Source organism: Erythrolamprus reginae, chromosome 3, assembly GCF_031021105.1.
Source record: "Erythrolamprus reginae isolate rEryReg1 chromosome 3, rEryReg1.hap1, whole genome shotgun sequence".
NCBI classification, from domain to species: Eukaryota; Metazoa; Chordata; class Lepidosauria; order Squamata; family Dipsadidae; genus Erythrolamprus; species Erythrolamprus reginae.
Window position 1 is genome coordinate 76,829,638 of NC_091952.1, and position 20,388 is coordinate 76,850,025.

Genomic DNA, 20,388 nt, shown 5'->3' on the forward strand with positions numbered 1-20,388 from the left:
TTCGGAATTTTGGAATCTGGCCTCCCTGCTTCCTATTTTGTCCCTTCCGATCTGTCACTAGATGCGGATCTTGCCTTCTTGGTCTCCAAGCAAACGGGCGAAGATGTCTCTGGGTTTTGGGGGAAGGGATTTTGCTAAGCTTTGCTCGGCCAAATAGGGTAAACAAATGGGAGGGGGGGAGTAGTGGGGTGTCGTGGTACCTCAACCCCCTCCCCCGCCCGATGCCCGTTAAATCATTCTGGTGGGATGAGAATTAGGGGTAGAAAATCTCTCATTGTGGCTTTTAGAAGGGATTGGAATGTGCAGCAACTATTAGATTCCATTATTATTATTATTATTATTATTATTATTATTATTATTATTGGATTCCATTATTAGTCTCTCATATATCTCCTATATCTTCTCTACTATATCCTCAATAACCATCATTGTGTATTATTGTGTATTGGACAAAATAAATAAATAAAATAAATAAATAAATTATGGCAAAGTATACATTCTACATACATACATACATACATATTTGTCAAGCACATATTGGAGGTATGTAAAGATATAATAATACAGTATTTATATACATGATACTAGTAAAAAAAATAAAAAGAAACATTGGTGCACTCATGCACGCCCCTTACTGACCTCTTAGGAATAGGGAGAGGTCAACAGTGGATAGTCTTAAGGGTAAAGTTTTGGGGGTTAGGAGATGATACTACAGAGTCTGGTAGTGAGTTCCATGCATCAACTACTTGGTTACTAAAGTCATATTTCCTGTAGTCGAGTTTGGAGCAGTTTACATTAAGTTTGTATCTATTGTGTGCTCGTGTGTTGTTGTGGTTGAAGCTGATGTAGTCATTGACAGGAAGGACATTGTGGCATATGATTTTATGGGCTATGCTTAGATCGTGTTTAAGGCGACTTAGTTCTAAGCTTTCTAAACCTAGGATTGTAAGTCTAGTTTCGTATATATCCCAAAATTTTGGATGGATACTGAAAAGGCGGCAAGCACATCCCCTCTATGTCATCTAGTGGTAGTTTGGATTTTTGCAGCCCAGCTACCATGGCTCTAGGTAAGATGCATCTGATCTCCTGCTCAGTCAGGGGACTCTATCCTTGAGCTCTGTTGATGTGTTTGGGACCAGCAGACAGCTCCCTTCCATTACTACATAATTCTGTTTACAAATGCTAATGGGAATTGGAATAGGAATTTCTCATATAGTCTTGCGTTGAAATTCAAGGGAAGAGACATCTGTTTTTTTATGGTAACTATGAGAACAGGTTGTTTATTTATTTGTTTGTTTTGTCAAGTATGTATTGACGGTATACAGAGATATAATAATACAGTATACTGTTCAAAAAAATAAAGGGAACACTCAAAGAACACATCCTAGATCTGAATGAATGAAATATTCTCATTTAATACTTTGTTCTGTACAAAGTTGAATGTGCACATGTGAAAATGATTGTCAATCAGTGTTGCTTCCTAAGTGGGTAGTTTGATTTCACAGAAGTTTGATTTACTTGGAGTCATATTGTGTTATTTAAGTGTTCCCTTTATTTTTTTGAGCAGTACATTATATACAGTACATGATATTAGTAAAAGAGAAACATTAGGGCAGGGGACGGAAGGCAATAGTATTCTATATGGTTTATAACAGTCACTTAGGTAGGGTAGGCACTTTTTGTGGCAGAAATTGACACAGTATAGTTTTAGATAATAGGAATCCCCCATGGAGTAAGAAAATAATTGCCAGCATTACTTATGTGTATATGAGAGAGATGGACAGAGCCGAAGAATAGATGGAAAGGCAAAGTATAGAAAATCCAAGGTTTGCAACTGTAGGAAAACCCTTCATGTGAAACTTATATAAGTTGCATGTAGTATAACCTACCTACTATATAATTTTCAATTTTATTAAATATAAGGAATAAGGAAAAATATATTTGATGAGATATCTCTTTTTTCTGTTATTCCTAAACTTATCAGAATGCTGTCCTTCTTTATGGTTGTGTTTGGCCAAGTTATGATGATTTTTCAGGCTCATCCACCCATTATATATCTGCTGTTTGATGTGACTGGTAGTTTGAGTTAGGTTTTGAGCATTACAAGCTGAGCATTCATAAAATACAGCAAAATGCCTGCATTTACTTTAAGAAAGTCTTGTAAGCTTTTTCACATCTGCCAGAAAACAGCAATGAACAATAGAAATTAGAATGTTATTTTAGTGTGAGAAAACAAGAATGTTCAGCACACATGTCTTAATATCAAAGATGGATGAATTTTCTGGTGTAAGTTTACCTGTAGAACAGTTCTTCCAGTGTGGTTTTTAGTGTTTAAAAAAAGCTGCAGTATCATGGCATTATGGAGTACACGTGATTTTATTCACATGACCAATAAATACCAAATTGATTCTGGAATAACCTTATCTAAAAAAAGAGACAGTATTCATTGTGTTGTAAGACAAATATATTGATTATCTGCTGAGGTTTATAACCTTAAAAGATTGTATATAATTGCCTCCTGAAATACTTAAAAATGCATTCTGCAATATGTAATAAATAGGGTTACAATCTTAAAAACAGACATAGGAAAGAAAGATTAAAAATACATATGAGTAATTAATGCTTAAGTTAAAATCTTAGCAAATTAACAGAAGGCAGGAAGAAGAGATATCTGAGCAGTTTCTAGAAAAACACAAAACTTATTCAAGAGTCTGACGGCAAAGCACTTAGTAGATAAAATAATACAAAAGACTTCAGATAGGGTTAAGAGAAAATCCATGCAATTTATTATCTAATACAGTATGTATTGGAGATTCTGAAAGGAATAGAAAGCGTAGTGAAAGAAAGGGTTGAAATAGAGAAATGAATACATAAAAACAACCATTTGGGTTTATGTATAGATATCAGCCCAATATATACCCATTTTATTCTAACTTTTGGTGCAGTGGCCAATCAGGTAACAATGGAAGATGGAGACACACATCTCTCCCATTGGATATATCTCTTACAACTAGATTTGGAGGCATGTTGCCACCAATGTAGGAGTAACACAGGCTTTAAGATTAATAGTACTTGATCAACTTGTTCTCCATGAACGAATCAAATCCCATTTTAAGACAAGTTAGTAGCCATCAGTTGTGTCAATAACCTAATTATCGATCCATTTTTGTTTGTTCTAAGTCTCAGGCAATGAGTATTAATTAATAAACTGGTCCTGGTTTTGAGAAAAGAAGAACATTTTCTCTTGCTCACCTTTTATGTGCTCTGCCTATAAAAATATATGATTAGTTGCTGTCCATTAATATTGCATAGCAAATAGTGAGGCTTACACTTCACATTGAACATTTCCAAAGATTTGTTCTCAGAACTTTTATAAAAGTACATTTATCATTCCAAGACAACTTTTCCTGCCTGGTTCTATTCAGTTAGGTAGAAGAACAACGCTGAGTGTAATTCCAGCATATCTGGTAGATGCCAGCGGGAGGGAACACGTTTTTTAGTGTCCACTTAAACCAATAAGGTCTCTTTATTGTATTATAGCAATGTAAATTTGTTCTGTGCTTTACATTTTCTACTTTAAATTCTACTACAGGACAAGCACTAAATATATGGTGTTCCCATTTAAATTTTCTGAAAAAGGAATATTCCTAGTTCATTTCCAAGCTATATGTTAGAAATGGGCCAAGAATACCTTTTCACACAGACAATTATTAATGACCTAGTTTTTGTTGGATTTTTGAAGTAGAAAACACTCTTATGAGTAAATAATGAGTAAGTGTTACGAGTAAAACATTGTTAAGGAAGTGAAACTTTTTTCTCTTGATTCATTCTGACAATAACTTTTAATCCACTTGTTGGCTTTATTTATATTTTATCTAGGAAAAATATTAATAGTGGGGATTCAACCAACACATACGTTACTGCTGCATAGCTGTTTGGTCTATATGTACAGTCTCCAGATTGCAAGCTGTTTTAATGCCATTTGTGGGCTTCACAATGATAGTAGCAATAAAGCTGATAATTCAAAGTAAGCCATTACTGGACAATTAGCAGGATGGTAATAAGAACTGCATCTTATGTTAGTATATGGGGTCTTTTTAAATCTTTAAATTTTAAATTTATCAGATTATTTATGATTTGTTTCCACGTGTTGTGAGCCGCCCCGAGTCTTCGGAGAGGGGCGGCATACAAATCTAAGTAATAAATAATAATAAATAATAAATCTTTCCCTTTTCCATATTTCATTCTGTAGTTTCTGCTTAATATTATTTTCTGGAAGAATTATTAGTCTCAAGTCTTGAGATTTAGATACGTCAAATTCAGTTATCTATAATTGGGAAAATGAACTGCAGTTCTTTAAATATGCTTTTTGCAAATCCTGAATGCATTTAATTTTAGTTCATCTGAATTTTAAGATACGATTTGCATGAGGCAGATAAATGAGGCAAAATCTTATATAAAATTTCAAGCTGAAATAAAAGAGAAATACAGTACTACGCTGGTTCATTGGCTTGGAATTCAATTTTTTAGTTAAAAAATATTTGGTATAGTTATTTTTAAATTTAACTGTGGGGGTGTACAGCTTGCTTTCTTTTATCTGCATTGGGTATGAGTCACAATATTTGTGTCACCCTATGAGCTACTGAAAGCTAAATTATTGAAAATGACAGACTTGTATGTGGATATAGGAAGAAAACAAAGGGGAAATACCTGGAAATTTTGAATAAGTATTAACTGTGTTTTAGTTCATGAATACAGTGGAACCCCGACATAAGAGCTGCTCTACTTAAGAGCAACTCGAGATAAGAGCTGGGAGGGGAGAGATATTTTTGTTATACTTACAAGCCCAAATTCGAGATACAAGCGCCAAGGAGCTGTCTCCTGAAGCCAAACGCTAACTTCCGCGTTCGGCTTCAGGAGACAGCTGCGAAGCGGCGCGCGTGTTTTAAAAGGTTGCAGCCGGCCTGGGGGGGCTCGGGGGGGTGCTTGCAGCTTTCTTTCTTGCTCTTTTTCTTTCTCTCTTTTACCTTCCCTTCCTCTATTTCTTCTTTTCTTTCTCCTTCCCACCTTCTTCCCTCCCTCCCTCCCTTCACTCATTCCTCTCTTACTCTCCCCTTTCATAAGTTTCCTTGCTTCCTTCCTCTGTTCCTGTCCCTTCCCTCTTTCCTTCCTTCCTTCCCACCCTCCGTCCATTCATTCACCCATTCCTCTCTTGATCGCTTAAAGCCGGTCCCTGGTGCAAAAAGGGTTGGGGACCTCTGTCCTACAGGATTGGGTGGCAGAGAAGTTGAACATATGTAAATTTAAAAGTTTAAGAAAGTTTACAAGTTAAGTGAAAGAAACTTCATTATTCATTTATATGTACATGTACATTTCTTCATTAAAAACATGTCTTTCTGCATAATTTAGACTAACTTTGTGAGTTTTTTGAGGGCTGGAACCAATTAAAATTATTTACATTAATTCCTATGGGGAAAAGTCGTTCGAGATAAGAGCTGCTCGACTTAAGAGCCCAGGTCCGGAACGAATTAAACTCGTATCTCGAGGTACCACTGTACTTGGTTATTATAAATTATGAACTGTACACTTTCACAATATGTTACCATAACAACATGAACTAGTGCAAAAGAGACAAGGATAACCCCAAAACAATTATTTTTCTGTGTCTTCTATGTCCATTCTAACATGTTTCTTCAGCATGAGGAATAAAATTATAGAACTTTTGCCCAACTCCACAATCTGACACTAAAATCAACTTCCTACTGTGTAATACAATAAATACAGATTTGAAAAATGATCTGCTAAATCCACCTTAAAAACAAGAGTCGTAATGCTGTTCAGCCAGTTTTGTTGAACATTATTACGCTTGATGATTCAGGATTTTGCTTAATAAGAAAAGGGTATATTTGCATTACTTTGTATGCTTAAACATCATTTTCGGTTCCACTCTTAAGTAATGGCCAGAGTTCTTAAAATTAGCTAGACATTTTTTATTCATTTGTTGATTCTCTATTTTTTTATATGATACAGTAATACCTACACTAATTAGTCATAAGTTATCTTACTTATTTGGAAAAAAAATGAAATTTTATGAGCTCTTCTCCCTCCTGATATCAAAGTATTTTTGTGTCTGTATAATACTACATGAATCTGTTTGTGAATGGTGGGTGATGATATAGGAAATAAATTACCTAATAGAGAGAAACTACAATTGTTGGGGGACAAAACTGGATTTGAATGATGTAACGTATTTCAAAAAGGAGAATAGGCCATAGTATCATCAAATACGGATACCAATAATCCATATGTGGAGATGCAATTTTGAGAGAATTACTTAATTTAAATAGAAAGGAGAAACCTGACAAAGGAAATAATGGCTGTTTCACATTTCTACATTAAGCCATAATCTGATATGCTTGTTTTTAACAGAATACGAAAATAACAGAGTTGGAAGAGTTTTATCTTAGCAGGGTTGCATGCATCTAGCCATTGAGTGTGGAGTGTGGTTTATTTAACATATCACGATGTACAACATCAAAGTTTAGTATAGAAGTCTTCAAACTTGGCAACTTTAAGATTTGTGGATTTCCACAAGTCCACAAGTCTTAAAGTTGCCAAGTTTGGGGACACCTGGTTTAGTATCATGAGTGAAGCAAGACAGTAATTACATAATGTCAGTATTTCTTAAATCAGCAGGTCATTGTTTGCAATAGTGGTGAATATCTGTAGGTTAATTCTCTGAGCTTCTCTTTTTAAAAGTGTATTTGGAATAGACAGTCTTCAAACAGAAAGTAGTCCTTTATAAAATAGGATCTGTGTACAGTAAACACTCAAGCTCATCAGTGTTGTGCTAAGTCTAACTTCCCCTCTTGTTCCATATGTACGTATACCAGATTTTTGGAATATAAGATGCACCTTTTTCCCTCCTAAAAGAGGCTGACAATTTGGGTTTGCCTTATATCCCGACTGTAGCTTTTTTGTAGCTTTTCCCCCCAGCCCTAACAAAGGGGCTCACGATCTTCCCGGCTTGCAGAATTTTTTCATCACTACTCCCTCCAAAGAATTTTCTTCCAGTCCTACATCTGTGCAGGCTTGTTTTCATTATTACTCCCTCCAAAAAAGGGTTTTTCAGCCCTAACCAGGAGATAAAATAATGTGCTGAAGCTGACCAGATTAAGGACGCTAGCCAGATTAATACCTGGTAGGTATATCCCTCCCCACCATTTTCCTTCCCCAAAACTAAGGTATGTCTTATATTCCGGTGTCTTATGCTCCAAAAAATATAGTACAGAGGTACCTCTAGATATGAGCTGCTCCACATGCGTGTATTCCAAGTTACGAGCCGCGACGTGAGCGAAATTTCTGTTCGACACCCAAGCTCAAATTCGGGATACGAGCCGAGCTTCCGCTAAGTGGCGCATGAATCTCCTTGCTTCCAGTTATCTTGGCGCGAAAAACAAAGTCTAAAGGCATTCGTTCGAGATGCGAGTTGATCGACTTACGAGCTCGGGTCTGGAACGAATTAAACTCGTATGTCGAGCTACCACTGTACTTTGAGATCTGAAATGAAAAGTAAACCAGTAGATACTTCATCAATTTTGAATACTTGTTTGACCCTGCAACAAAGAGATCAGAATAAGTGATACCATGTTTGTAGTCAGAAAAATCCTTTCTTGCTCTCTTCCCTTTTAGGTCTATAATTTGAAAATAAATTACTGTTAAATCAATGATTTATAATTACATGATTTCAGACAGCCACATACTTATGCAATGAGATACCTATTACAATACAGATTTTCACCACTGGCACAAAACAGCCTCTGGTACCAATTTTCTACCCTCATAAGTTTTATTTTTTAGTGGTGTTGAGAATTGCAAGTGCCGTTCTCGCTGCTCCCTTGTCAGTTAAACAGTAATAAATGCTGCCTTTTTGAATGTCAAATGTTAGACATTGGACTTCTTTCTGCAGGAGGAGGCTTCACCATACTCTCTGCTTGACATCTGCTTAAACTACCTAACCTCTGACCTTGAGAAGTTTTGTACAGAAAGGCACGATGGGACATTATGTTTGCAAGAGCCTGGAATATTCCCACAAGAAGTGGCTGACCGATTGCTGCGGACAATGGCATTCCACGGTAAAATAAACCATCCAGATCTGGTAATTGGGGACTCCATTCAAGCAGAAAGTGAGCCATACTTAGCTATTTAAACCAGGGCTTGAATTTCCCTGCATTTGATTATGAACTCCCATTTGATTTGGCCTGGATATTCTTAGCTGAAGTGATGCAAAATTGATGGCGCTAAGCAGTATTGGGCTTCAGGTGGTACAGTCAGATGTGCAGTTGCGGTTGGGAAAATGGACCTGAGCACGCAGCTCCAGCTTACTGGCAGGCGGGCATGTGCGTAGGTGCAGGATTCAGCTTCTGTGCATGAGCAGGAAGGCAAATCTCATGCGAGGATGCTTGTGTGCGCAGGATTTTGCTGATTTTGGCAGTTTTTTGCTCTCGCGCATGCGCGGAATGAAAGAAATCGCTGAAAATCGGCAAAACTTCACATTCATGAGCGTCCTCGTGCGAGATTTAGCTTCTGCACATGTACAAGAAGCCAAATCTCATGCCAACTCATGCACCCACATGCGCCAGCTGCATGTGCACCCACAGCCACTGCCAGGAGCACATTGGGAGCATCAGTGACAAGCAGCCCTTCCTGCTGGCGCTAAGAATTAAATGTTATTTTGCACCAAGCAAATAGACCAGAATCAGAAGATTCTCTTCCATTCACCATTCTAAACTACCATACAGCATTTACGGTGGTCCCTTGACTTTCGCGGGTCCGACTTTCACGGAAAGGCTATACCACGGGTTTTCAAAAAATATTAATAAAAGAATACCCCACCCCCACCCCAGCCATCCTGCTTCTTTAAATAAAAGCTCCGCTTCCGCCCCAACCTCCCGATCCTTCCCCTTTAATTCTCAGAGCGTTGGTACGCTCCGCTTAAAGCCGAGCTTTACTGTCGCACGCCGCCACCACCTCTTCTCCCTTAGTGGTAGCGTCAGATCTCCCAGCTGACCGGCCTGGAATCCCGGCTTCGAGTCCTGGCCTGGATCCAAAGCTTGAGCTTCCCCTTCCCCTGCCCTGACCCTGAGCACCACTGCTGTTGCTGCCGCCATGGGAGACACCGACAGCAAAGCCCCCAGCTTGCCGCCCCTTTGCCCCTGCGGGTTCTGGGGGTAAGTAAAACCAGAAATGGAGGAGGGAAGGGGGGGAAGGAAGGAAGGAAGGGAGGGTCTCTACTTTGTGGAAATTTGACTTTCGCGGGCAGTCTTGGAACGTATTCCCCGCAAAAGTCAAGGGACCACTGTAATTGTATTAGAGGCATGGTAGTTTTTGTGCAATTGGAGAATAGAAGCAATACAGTAAATACAGCCAGAAGAGGAAAAAATAAGATGGTATTATAGATGTGCAATTAAATCAGTTGGTTAAAATCAACTTAAAGCAGACACCCCCCCTCCCCCAAAACAGAGCTGATGATGAGAAGGAGAAAGAGGATGTTTGAGTTCAATTGATTCCTATTTTCTCCTTTTCGAATTTGCTTTCTCCTTGAAATCTGAGCCTGAAGTGGAAATTCCCTGATCAGAGGCGGTATTCAGCCGGTTCAGACTGCTAGCGACTGAACCGATAGTAGCGACCTGCAGGTGGGGTGGGCCTTTCCACAGCCCTGGCGCTATGCCGTCCCATTTAGCCATGTTTTCACACTGTGTGCATGCAATCAAGCCGTGTGCGTGAGCAAAGTGCATACACAGAAGGCCATGCGCACGCACAGACAGTGTGCACACGACTGAAGTGAATGTGCATGCGCTGGGTGAACCAGCGGGGAAATTATGTGAATCCCACCTCTTGTTGTGAGACCTGGCTTGTTTTTCAGTTTTAAAACCGTGTATGTGATCTGCCCTGTACTCTTCCTTCCCTTTAGGACTTCTTAATGATGCAACAGTGGGGATTTTTCGAGGCAATCAGATGCGCTTGAAAAGAGCCTGCATCCGTAAAGCTAAAATTTCCGCGGTAGCTTTTTGGAAAGCATTCTGCCACCACAAGCTGGTGGAGCTTGACGCTACTGGTGTGAACGCCGACATCACAATCACAGATATCATCAGCGGACTTGGCAGCAATAAATGGATTCAGCAAAACCTTCAATGCCTTGTGCTGAACTCACTAACTCTCTCGCTGGAAGATCCTTACGAAAGGTGCTTCAGTCAACTGACCGGCCTTCGTGCTTTGAGCATCACCAACGTTCTCTTTTACAACGAAGACCTGGCTGACGTGGCTTCGCTTCCAAGGCTAGAAAGCCTGGATATCTCCAACACTTCAGTCACCGACATAACCGCTGTCCTCGCCTGTAAGGATCGCCTCAAATCGCTTACCATGCACCACCTGAAATGCTTGAAAATGACAACCACTCAGATTTTGGATGTAATACGAGAGTTAAAATTCCTGAACCACCTTGATATTTCAGACGATAAGCAGTTCACGTCTGATATTGCACTTCGTTTGTTAGAACAGAAAGACATCTTGCCTAATCTGGTATCTTTGGACATCTCGGGGAGGAAGCATGTCACTGATGAAGCTGTGGAAACATTTGTAAAACAGCGGCCCCTAATGCAGTTTGTTGGGCTTCTCGCTACCGATGCTGGCTATTCATTATTTCTTACGGGAGAAGGGAATTTGAAGGTAGGCACCTGTTTGTTACAGTTGTTATTGCAGATCTGAAATATTTAATGAAAGCAGTCAAACCTTGGTTACTGATGAATGAGCCAACTCTGATGGTTTGGGGCAGGGGTAGGCAAAGTTGGCTCTTCTATGACTTGTGGACTTCAACTCCCAGAATTCCTGAGCCAATCATGCTAGGTCTGGAAGTCTGGGAGTTGAAGTCCACATGTCATAGAAGAGCCAACTTTGCCTACCCCTGGTTTGGGGTAAGAGGGGACATGCAGCAGTGAAGGGCTACAAAAAGTTTTACTACCATGGGCGTGACCTATTTTGTAGGTGTGGCTTGCCAGCCATGTGACCAGGTGGGAGTGGCTTGATGATCATGAGATGGGGGGGTGGCTTAAAGATCATGTGACTGGCTTAAAGGTGGACAACGTGACATCACTCGTGTCAAGGGTTTAGGTTAGGGGGCCTGGCCTCTCCTCACCTCAGAGAGATACAATTTCCCTATCTATTTTCTATTACTGAACATCCAAAATATACTGTTTAATTCTATGTATATATTCCACATGTGTATATACATATTGCACACAGGTACATAAAAATATACATTATCTACTATATAAATTGTATGTGTATGTACACACACACATTCACTCAAGCACAGCTCTTCTAAAATTATACACATTCAACCTCATTTACTGCAATAGAAAAAACATACCCAGAGAGTAGAAGGGGAAAAAGAAAAAAATTCAAAATTTTTCTACCACTTCTGCGTACCTGACCGTACCCTTAGGAGTCCATCACTGACATGCGGGTTTACAAAGATAATGGCAACTCTTAACTCTAATAATATTCCCCTCCAAACCAATAATTATATGAGGTGCATTTTTTTTTACAATAGCGAAATCGAACAAGTACAACTACAACATTGGCAGAAGAAAATTCAATAGTGGCTGACCAGTGATCCATTACATATATTGTAACGATTCAAATAAAGTAAATATAGCAAAAAAAAGACTAGAAACAAGTAAAAAAGGTGATGCGTGTAATACCCATTCTTATTAGCCGGGGTGGCGCAGCAGGTAGAGTGCTGTACTGCAGGCCACTGAAGCTGACTTGTAGATTTGAAGGTCAGCGGTTCAAATCTCATCACCGGCTCAAGGTTGACTCAGCCTTCCATCCTTCCGAGGTGGATAAAATGAGGACCCGGATTGTGGGGGCAATATCCTAGCTCTGTTAAAAAGTGCTATTGCTAACATGTTGTAAGCCGCCCTGAGTCTAAGGAGAAGGGCGGCATAAAAATCAAATAAATAAATAAAATCAAATAAATAAATAAATATTAAATCTAATTCATATGGAATGTATTGCTTCCACTTCTCACTTTTTGAGCATAAGGGCTTTTCAGAATCGATAACAGATTCACATTCTTGAATCCAATAGTTAATATCAGGAAGAGAAAGTTATTTCTTAGTAGAATTAAACATCCTTCATTAAATGACAAATTCTATATTTTTAGGGATGTACAACCACTGTTGTGGCTGTTTCAGTTAGCAAATATTTGCAAATATGACCGTACTAAAAATGAATTTTCCAATTTTCTATGAATTTTTATTATGGTCATGTGTGCTCTCATGACCAAACTTCTGTACCTGACAACAAATCATGTGTATATAAATACTGTTGTGGCCTGTCGGCCTCCGGTCCCTCTAGCAAGCGAATTAGAGAAAGAGTATGTGGGAATCAGGGCCAGCATCAAGGCAACCTAAGAGCTCAGAGAGGAAAGAGGGAATGGTGTTTGCAGAGAGAGAGTGAGAGACAGAGGCAGAGCCTGGGCCGTATGTCAGCCCTCAGATAGAGAGTGAACAAGGAAGGTTGGGAGGTGGCTGATGAGGAAGAACAGCTGGGTCTAGTGCCTGACATGTGGATGCGCAGAAGGCAGAGGAGAGGAGAGCAGTGGAAATCTGTGGGCCGATCCTTGGGAAGGAAGAGCCAGCGCTGCTAGTGACGCTCCACCGTAGCTCTGGGGATAAAATGCAGGGTGTAGAGATGAATAGATGTAGCAGGCAACTATTCATCTCCTGGTCAGCTGACCTTGCTAGCGTGCAGTGAGAGAGAAACTTTTTGCTGGGACTGCTGGTGCCCCTAATAAAGGAATCTTTGAGTCAACTTCAGAGGGTTTATCATATTTGGGAAGTTGGGTCAGAACAAGTACATAATAATGCATGTGTATAAGAAAGGTTTGTTTGAATGAGACCCTGATTCAACCAGTGATCTTTACAGCATTTCCTTATCTATCTGTCTGTCTGTCTATCCATCCATCCATCCATCTATATATCTATCCATCCAACATGCATCCATCCATCTACCTACCTACCTACAACATGTGTCCCACCTATAACACTAAGATAATTTTTAATAGCTATATGTTCCCAATGAGCTTTTTGGATAGCTTATAATGAAAGAAAAGCAAGGAAAAAGGAAGAGGAACCAGCAATCGTAGGATCCTTAAAGGATGGGGAACTGTGAAACCAATAATTTAGTGTGATAAGTTAATTTAAGAAGAAAATGAAAGTTAGCATTAAATCCATATTGAATACCGGTACCAGTCTAGAAAAGACAAAGGATCTAGATTTTAAGAAACAAAAACTACTTTGAATTTAAAAATCAAATTAATTTTCAGAAAACATTACTTCATGTCTATTAGATTCCACAAAAAATGGTTTAAAAGTGCAGGTAATTTTTTTGTGTATGGGGGGCATTAAAAGGAAGATTTTTTAAAAAATAACAGTCCTTAGTATTGTTTTTAAAAATTGCTATGAAATAATTGGAAAAATAGGATTGTAGGAATTTTCATTTTTAAGAATTCTGATTGTAAAACTTTATTGTAGTGTGGAATATCTACTGTTTAGAGATAAACATTATATAGGTGTTTTAGGGAGGATTCAGAAAAATGGAGTGGCTCCAGAGATAATGTCTCATGGGCATCCTTATATATCACAGCTTGTGAGTGGGTGATCCAAAAACCATGTTTATCTCCCCCCTGCCCCTATTCCTCCATCTGTTACTTGCTTTTTCCTTCGGTGTACAGTATATAATAATACACTTTGCTTTTAAATCCCTAATATTGCAAGAGTGACAATAAGTTTACTTCACTTTTTGTGTGGTTAGTTTGTTGTTGGCAAATGCTCCTACATCTTCTTAAAAACTTTCAGTGTTGGAGTATTTACAACATCTGGATGCAAGTTGATCTATGGATTAATGCTGGGGTGGCACAGTGGTTAGAGTGCAGCACTGCAGGCTTCTTTGGCTAACTGCTAACTGTAGTTCAGCAGTTCAAATCTCACCACCAGCTCAAGGTTGAATCAGCCTTCCATCCTTCCGAGATGGGTAAAATGAGGACCCAGATTGTTGTGGGCAATGTGCTGATTTTGTAAACCACTTAGACAGGGCTCTAAAAAACACTATGAAGCAGTATATAAGTCTAAATACTATTTCTCTTAATTGTCCTAACTGTCTGGAAATTTCTCCTTAGTTGCTTCTCTTCTTGTTTACCGTAGTTTCCACCCATTGCTTCTTGTTCTAATCTCAAGTGCTTTTGACTCTCTCTTCTTTGTGGCAAACCCTGAGATATCAGATCACCCCTATCATGTCACCCCTAGTCCTTTTCATAAGACTAGACACACCCAGGTCCTGCAACCATTCATCCTATGTTTTGGCCTCTACTCCCCTAATCATCTTTGTTGCTCTTCTCTGCACTATTTTTGGAGTCTTTTTTACATTGTGGCAACCAAAATTGGATACAGCACTCCATGTGTGGCCTTTCCAAGGCATCATAAAGTGGTATTAAAACTTCATGTGATCTTAATTCTATCCCTCTGTTTGTGCAGCCTAGAATTGCGTTGGCTTTTTTGCCAGCTGCAGCACACTGCCGGCTCATATTTAATTGTTTTGAAAATAATAATAATAATAATAATAATAATAATAATAATAATAATAATAATAATAATTTATTAGATTTGTATGCCGCCCCTCTCCAAAGACTCGGGGCGGCTCACAACAAGCGATAAAACAATATTGTACAGGCACAAATCTAATATTAAGAAAAAACTAAAAACCCTATCAATTTAAAAAACCAAACAGCACATACATACCAAACATAAATTATAATAAGCCTGGGGGAAAGGTTTCTCAAATCCCCCATGCCTGGTGGTATAGATGGGTCTTAAGTAGTTTACGGAAGACAAGGAGGGTGGGAGCAGTTCTAATCTCCGGGGGGAGTTGATTCCAGAGGGCCGGGGCCGCTACCTGTTCTAGCGCCCTAGAAATGTTTATCGCTATTGCTACAGATTTACATCAAGGAGTTCCTCCTTGTAGGTCGGGAAGCTTATGTTTCAGTTGCAGTTTTTATTTATTAAAGGAGAGCAAAGTACGGTAAGCTTATTTAAAACGTTTGGGACAATCATTAATCAAATACAATTAACTAAGAAGAAAAAGGTTGGCACTTGTTTACTATATTTAAGTTTCAATCTGGAGAGAAAGCAGTTACCTATTTACTATAAATTGCTTATGCGGTAATGGCAGTCCTGATGTTGTTGAATCTTTAAAAAAATAGTTTAAAATAATTTATACTTGTGTTTCAGCACTTTCACAGTTCTTTCTAAACAATACATGTGTGGGCTAGGTTAGTGCAACAATCTATATTACATCTGGTTTGCAAATCACAATTGCTGAATTCACACATGCTAAGCCAATTGCAGACAAATGTAATGTCTGAACCAGGTCATAAAATCATCCCTAAATGTAGCAAGTGGGCCAACTCTGCACATCTGTTCAGAAGTAAACTCCACTGACCTAAGTAAGACTTTTGATGTACATACATTGCTGTAATTGTATGTAGATCTGTTTCTATATGTATATATAAAGATAGACATATACACAAATGTATATTTATTTACTGAAATATGTACAGACTACTTCTTAGAAAAGCAATTTATTATAGAACTGAAGCACCAGTTAAGGAACTTTTAAAACTCTGAAACAGGTTATCTTTGAGGATGTTTGATCTGATACAAAAGTACTAATTATTTTGGGATATTCAGCGAATCTGTTGCTTTGCATCTGCATTGGTAACAATTCTGCATGCCAGAATTGTCTATGGTTTAGAATTTGCAGCATGTTGGAAAGCAGACTTGCTGATACACCCTTTGTCCGGTTTATAGATAGGGTCATCGATGTGCCTCATTAAATGTGATAAGGATGAAACTGGCATGGAAATAAATAAATAAAGGAAGGAAGGAAAAAGAGAAAATAAACAAAAATAGTAGTATAAACACTTGAATATTGCTTGAAAAAAATTGATTACAGTTGAAAATACTGTAGTTTAAAGTTCAATTATTTATGAACAGTACTGGATAAAACCTAATATATTTGGGGAAAATTCTGTCAGCTTTGTGGAAGTTTAGCATATAGATAAGAATAATTCAGAAAAGGTAAAGTGTGTATAATTTTTCAGCAGGCTACATAACTTCCAGCCTTTTCTCTCACAGTAAAATAAAAATACAGTGTTCCCTCGATTTTCGCGGGTTCGAACTTCGCGAAAAGTCTATACCACAGTTTTTCAAAAATATTAATTTAAAAATACTTTGTGGGTTTTTTCCCTATACCATGGTATTTCCTGCCCGATGATGTCATATGTCATTGCCAAACTTTCATCCGACTTTGATAAATATTTTTTTTAATAAACTTTAATAAATAAACATGGTGAGTAATGATATAAATGGTTGTTAAGGGAATGGGAAATTGCACTTTAGGGGTTTAAAGTGTTAAGGGAGGGCTTGTGATACTGTTCATAGCCAAAAATAGTGTATTTACCTCCACATCTCTACTTCACGGAAATTCGACTTTCGCGGGCAGTCTCGGAACGCATCCCCCGCGAAAATCGAGGGAACACTGTAGATCACTTGAAAATATTTCTGTTTTCCTGTATTTTTTTCTCCCTAATTGCAAACTGATACGTCGTATGTTCTATATTTTTTGAAGGTTTCTGGAGAAGCAAATGAAACTCAGATTTCAGAAGCTCTGCGGCGTTACAGTGAGCGGGCATTTTTTGTGAGGGAGGCACTGTTTCATCTGTTTAGCCTTACGCACTTTATGGAAAATACCAAACCAGAAATTCTGAAGGTAAAACTTATTTAAACTTATGAGACATCTCTCTAATGGACTCAAAAAAATGTGATGGACTTTAAGAAAGCAGAGATCATGGAATATGTGTGCACTGGCAGATGTGGAGCGATGATAGAAAAGAGAAGCGTTTTAACAACATGTCATGTTTACATAACGTATGCTAAATTTAGCATAGCAGAAGCAGGAGGAATTGTCCGCATCTACAAAACACTGCAGAGCGCATATCTGTATATGTGGAGTAGGAATCTTATTTGTTCAGTAATTATCAAATGAAATGATGTCCAATTAAACTGATTAGCTTTCCATGTTGTGAAGTGGCCAAAACGATGAATAGAATTAGGGCCTGTCATTACGGGTTGGTGCAATAGCACCAGCAAAGTAGCAAGGGAAGAAGTGAGCATTTTCCTACAGGCATGAAAGGAAAATGTGGGAGAAAGAGCTTTCCCTTCAAAAAATAGGAGTGAGCTGCTCAGTCTTTTAAGCTCTCCTCCAATGCTTTAGTTTAATTGCTAAAAGAAAAATCAAGAAAGCTGACAGAGTCAATAATATTTATATCATAAAATAAATAGCAGTATAAGCAGCATTTGTTTTTTTGCACAAATTTTTGTGACACTATTCAAAGTTGTATTTTGTACAGTAGAACCCCGACTTACGAGACTAATTGGTTCCGGAAGGAGGCTCGTAAGTCGGAACGCTCGTATGACGAAACATTGTTTCCCATAGGAAACAATGTAAAGTCAATTAATCCGTGCAACAACAAAAAAACCCGCTGCCGCCGAACGCGGAAGTTAGCGTTCAGAGACAGCTGCGAAGCGGCGCGCGTGTTTTAAAACGTGGCAGCCGGCCTGGGGGGCTAGGGGGCTTCCCCCCGAGCCCCCCAGGCCGGCTGCCACGTTTTAAAACACGCGTGCCGCTTTGCAGCTGTCTCCTGAAGCCGAACGCGGAAGTTAGCGTTCCGGCTTCAGGAGACAGCTGCGAAGCTGCGCGCGTGTTTTAAAAGGTTGCAGCTGGCCTGGGGGGCTTGCCAGCACCCCCCCCGAGCCCCCCAGGCCGGCTGCAACCTTTTAAAACACGCGGGATACGAGCGCCAAGGAGCTGTCTCCTGAAGCCGAACGCGGAAGTTAGCGTTCGGCTTCAGGAGACAGCTCCTTGGCGCTTGTATCCCGAATGTGAGCTCGGGAGGCGAACAAAAATGTCGCTCCCCTCCCAGCTCTTATCTCGAGTAGCTCGTAAGTAGAGCTGCTCGTATGTCGAGGTTCCACTGTACGTTGCCCCAGGCTAGAGATCTAGGTCCTTTTTTCTGCACATTTTATTCAATAATAAAATGGAAGGAAACAAGTGAAGGAGAGCAAAAGGCCAGGCTTCTTAATGCATGTTGCCTCTAATCATAAATACATGTTGCCTATAGTCATAAAAAGAAAAAGTTGGCTAGTTTCCTACATGGAAATGATCAAGGTACGTCTGTGAATTGGAGTGTAAGATACCTACCAGTTAGTTGTTGTTGGGAAAGTCAGTCCCATATTTCAGAGCTGTAGCTCCTTCCTTCCTTCCCTCCTCTTCCTTTCCTTTCCTTTCCTTTTTCCTTTCTTCCTCAATTGCTCTCGGCCACATCTGACCCAGGGGACAAGATTTCTCCACGGACCACCAAAATGTTCTCGTGGACCATCAATCTCCATGGACCACAGATTGGTGACCTGCGCACAGGGGCCAGATGTGGCCGAGAGCAATTGAGGAAGAAAGGAAAGGAAAGGAAAAGAAAGGAAGAGGAGGGAAGGAACTACAGCTACAGCTCTGAAATATGGGACTGACTTTCCCAACAACATCAGCAAACCACCGTTAAATAAGCTTCAATTATTTTGTAATAATTATACTACCCTTAATAATTTTGTTACAATTAAACAACCTTTAAAGATTTTGTTATGATTAAATAAGCATTTATAATTTTGTAATGTTGAATAGTGGATTTCATATTAATAAAATGGAAGTTCTTTTACAAATGTATTTATCTTTAAAAAATCACATTAGTGGTCTGCAGGACTTAAAATTATGAATTTGGTGGCGGGATTTAAAAGTATGACATTTGTGGTCCCTGAGGTCCAAAAGGTTGGGGACCCCTGTTTTAAAGAACTTTAGAAATGCTAAACTAATTCTGATTTCGATAGGGTAGCTGTTTTCATTGTAGATGATAAGCCAGCTCACAGTTTCCTCTCTTGATCATTCCTTCCAGCTTGTAGTTGTTGGCATGAGAAATCATCCTCTGAATTTGCCTGTGCAATTAGCAGCAAGTGCCTGTGTGTTTAACCTGACAAAACAAGATTTAGCTGCGGGCATGCCAGTTAGGCTCCTAGCAGACGTTACCCACTTACTCCTTAAAGCCATGGAGCATTTCCCCAACCACCAACAAGTAAGACTTTTTCTTTCTTTCTTTTTAAAAGTTGTTTTTATTTTTGAATTAATAGACTTAGCATTTCAAATGCAGAATCAGTGTACTGATTTTTTAAAAAAACATCCTTCGACATCAATTCTTAGATTAGATCAGTGATGGCAAACCTTTTTTCCCTCGGGTGCCGAAATAGCTTGCAAGTGTGCTATGGTGTATACGTGAGTGCCCACACCCATAATTCAATGCCTGGGGAGGGCGAAAATAGCTGTCCCCACCCCCCGAGAGGCCGGAAATGGCATGTTTCCCAAGACTTAAAAAAAATCTTAAACAAAGATTTTCATACATAAGTGCACTAGTGTGCCTTTCGTCCCCTGTCCAATTGTCTTTCCTTTATCTCATATATCATATATATTTTCTTCCTTTCATATATCTTCTCCTCTATTTTTATATATTTTCTTTATATATATTACTTCATGTCTATTCTCTTCTATATGTATTATGTATTGGACAAAATAAATACATTTTTAAAAAATTAAAAAAATTAAAAATAAATAATATATGAAGATCAAAATGGCTTCCTACCGGGTAGAAAAATAAAAAATAACTTAAGAACGATTATTAATACATTAGAATTTTACGAACAACATCCAGAAAGACAAATGTCATGGGTATTTTTAGATGCAAAAAAGGCGTTTGATAACGTTGATTGGACATTAATTAAAATCAGCTGGCTGGCACACACATGCTCGTTGGAGCTGAGCTACAAATTTTTTTTACTACCACCCTGTGGGCGTGGCTTATTTTGTGGGTGTGGCTTGCCAGTCATGTAACCTGGTGGGAGTGGCTTGACGATCTTGTGACTGGACGTGCCTTAAAGGTCATGTGATTGGCTTAAAGGTGGCCAACTTGACGTCACTCACGTCAAGGGTTTGGCTTATGGTTAGGGTGACTGGCCTCTCCCTACAACATCCAAAATATACTATTTATTCTATGTATATATGCCATATGTGGACATACATATTACACCCACGCATACAAAAATATACATTATCTACTATATAAATGCATGTATACACACACACACATACATAGCTCTTCTAAAATTATACACA

At 38.9% G+C, this 20,388-nt stretch overlaps 2 protein-coding genes across 2 annotated transcripts in view; both read left to right on the forward strand.

Moving 5' to 3' along the window:
* The window catches only part of SCP2 (sterol carrier protein 2), a 281,976-nt gene that overhangs the window by 153,821 nt on the left and 107,767 nt on the right, over positions 1 to 20,388 (forward strand). The window lies entirely within an intron of this gene.
* LOC139164148 (protein zyg-11 homolog B) overlaps positions 1 to 20,388 on the forward strand; it is a 36,205-nt gene that overhangs the window by 369 nt on the left and 15,448 nt on the right. The window contains exons 2-5 of the mRNA XM_070745878.1: positions 7,970 to 8,135; positions 9,974 to 10,728; positions 16,750 to 16,890; positions 19,121 to 19,297. Coding sequence (XP_070601979.1) covers positions 7,970 to 8,135; positions 9,974 to 10,728; positions 16,750 to 16,890; positions 19,121 to 19,297 — 1,239 coding nt within the window. The remainder of the gene's footprint in view (positions 1 to 7,969; positions 8,136 to 9,973; positions 10,729 to 16,749; positions 16,891 to 19,120; positions 19,298 to 20,388) is intronic.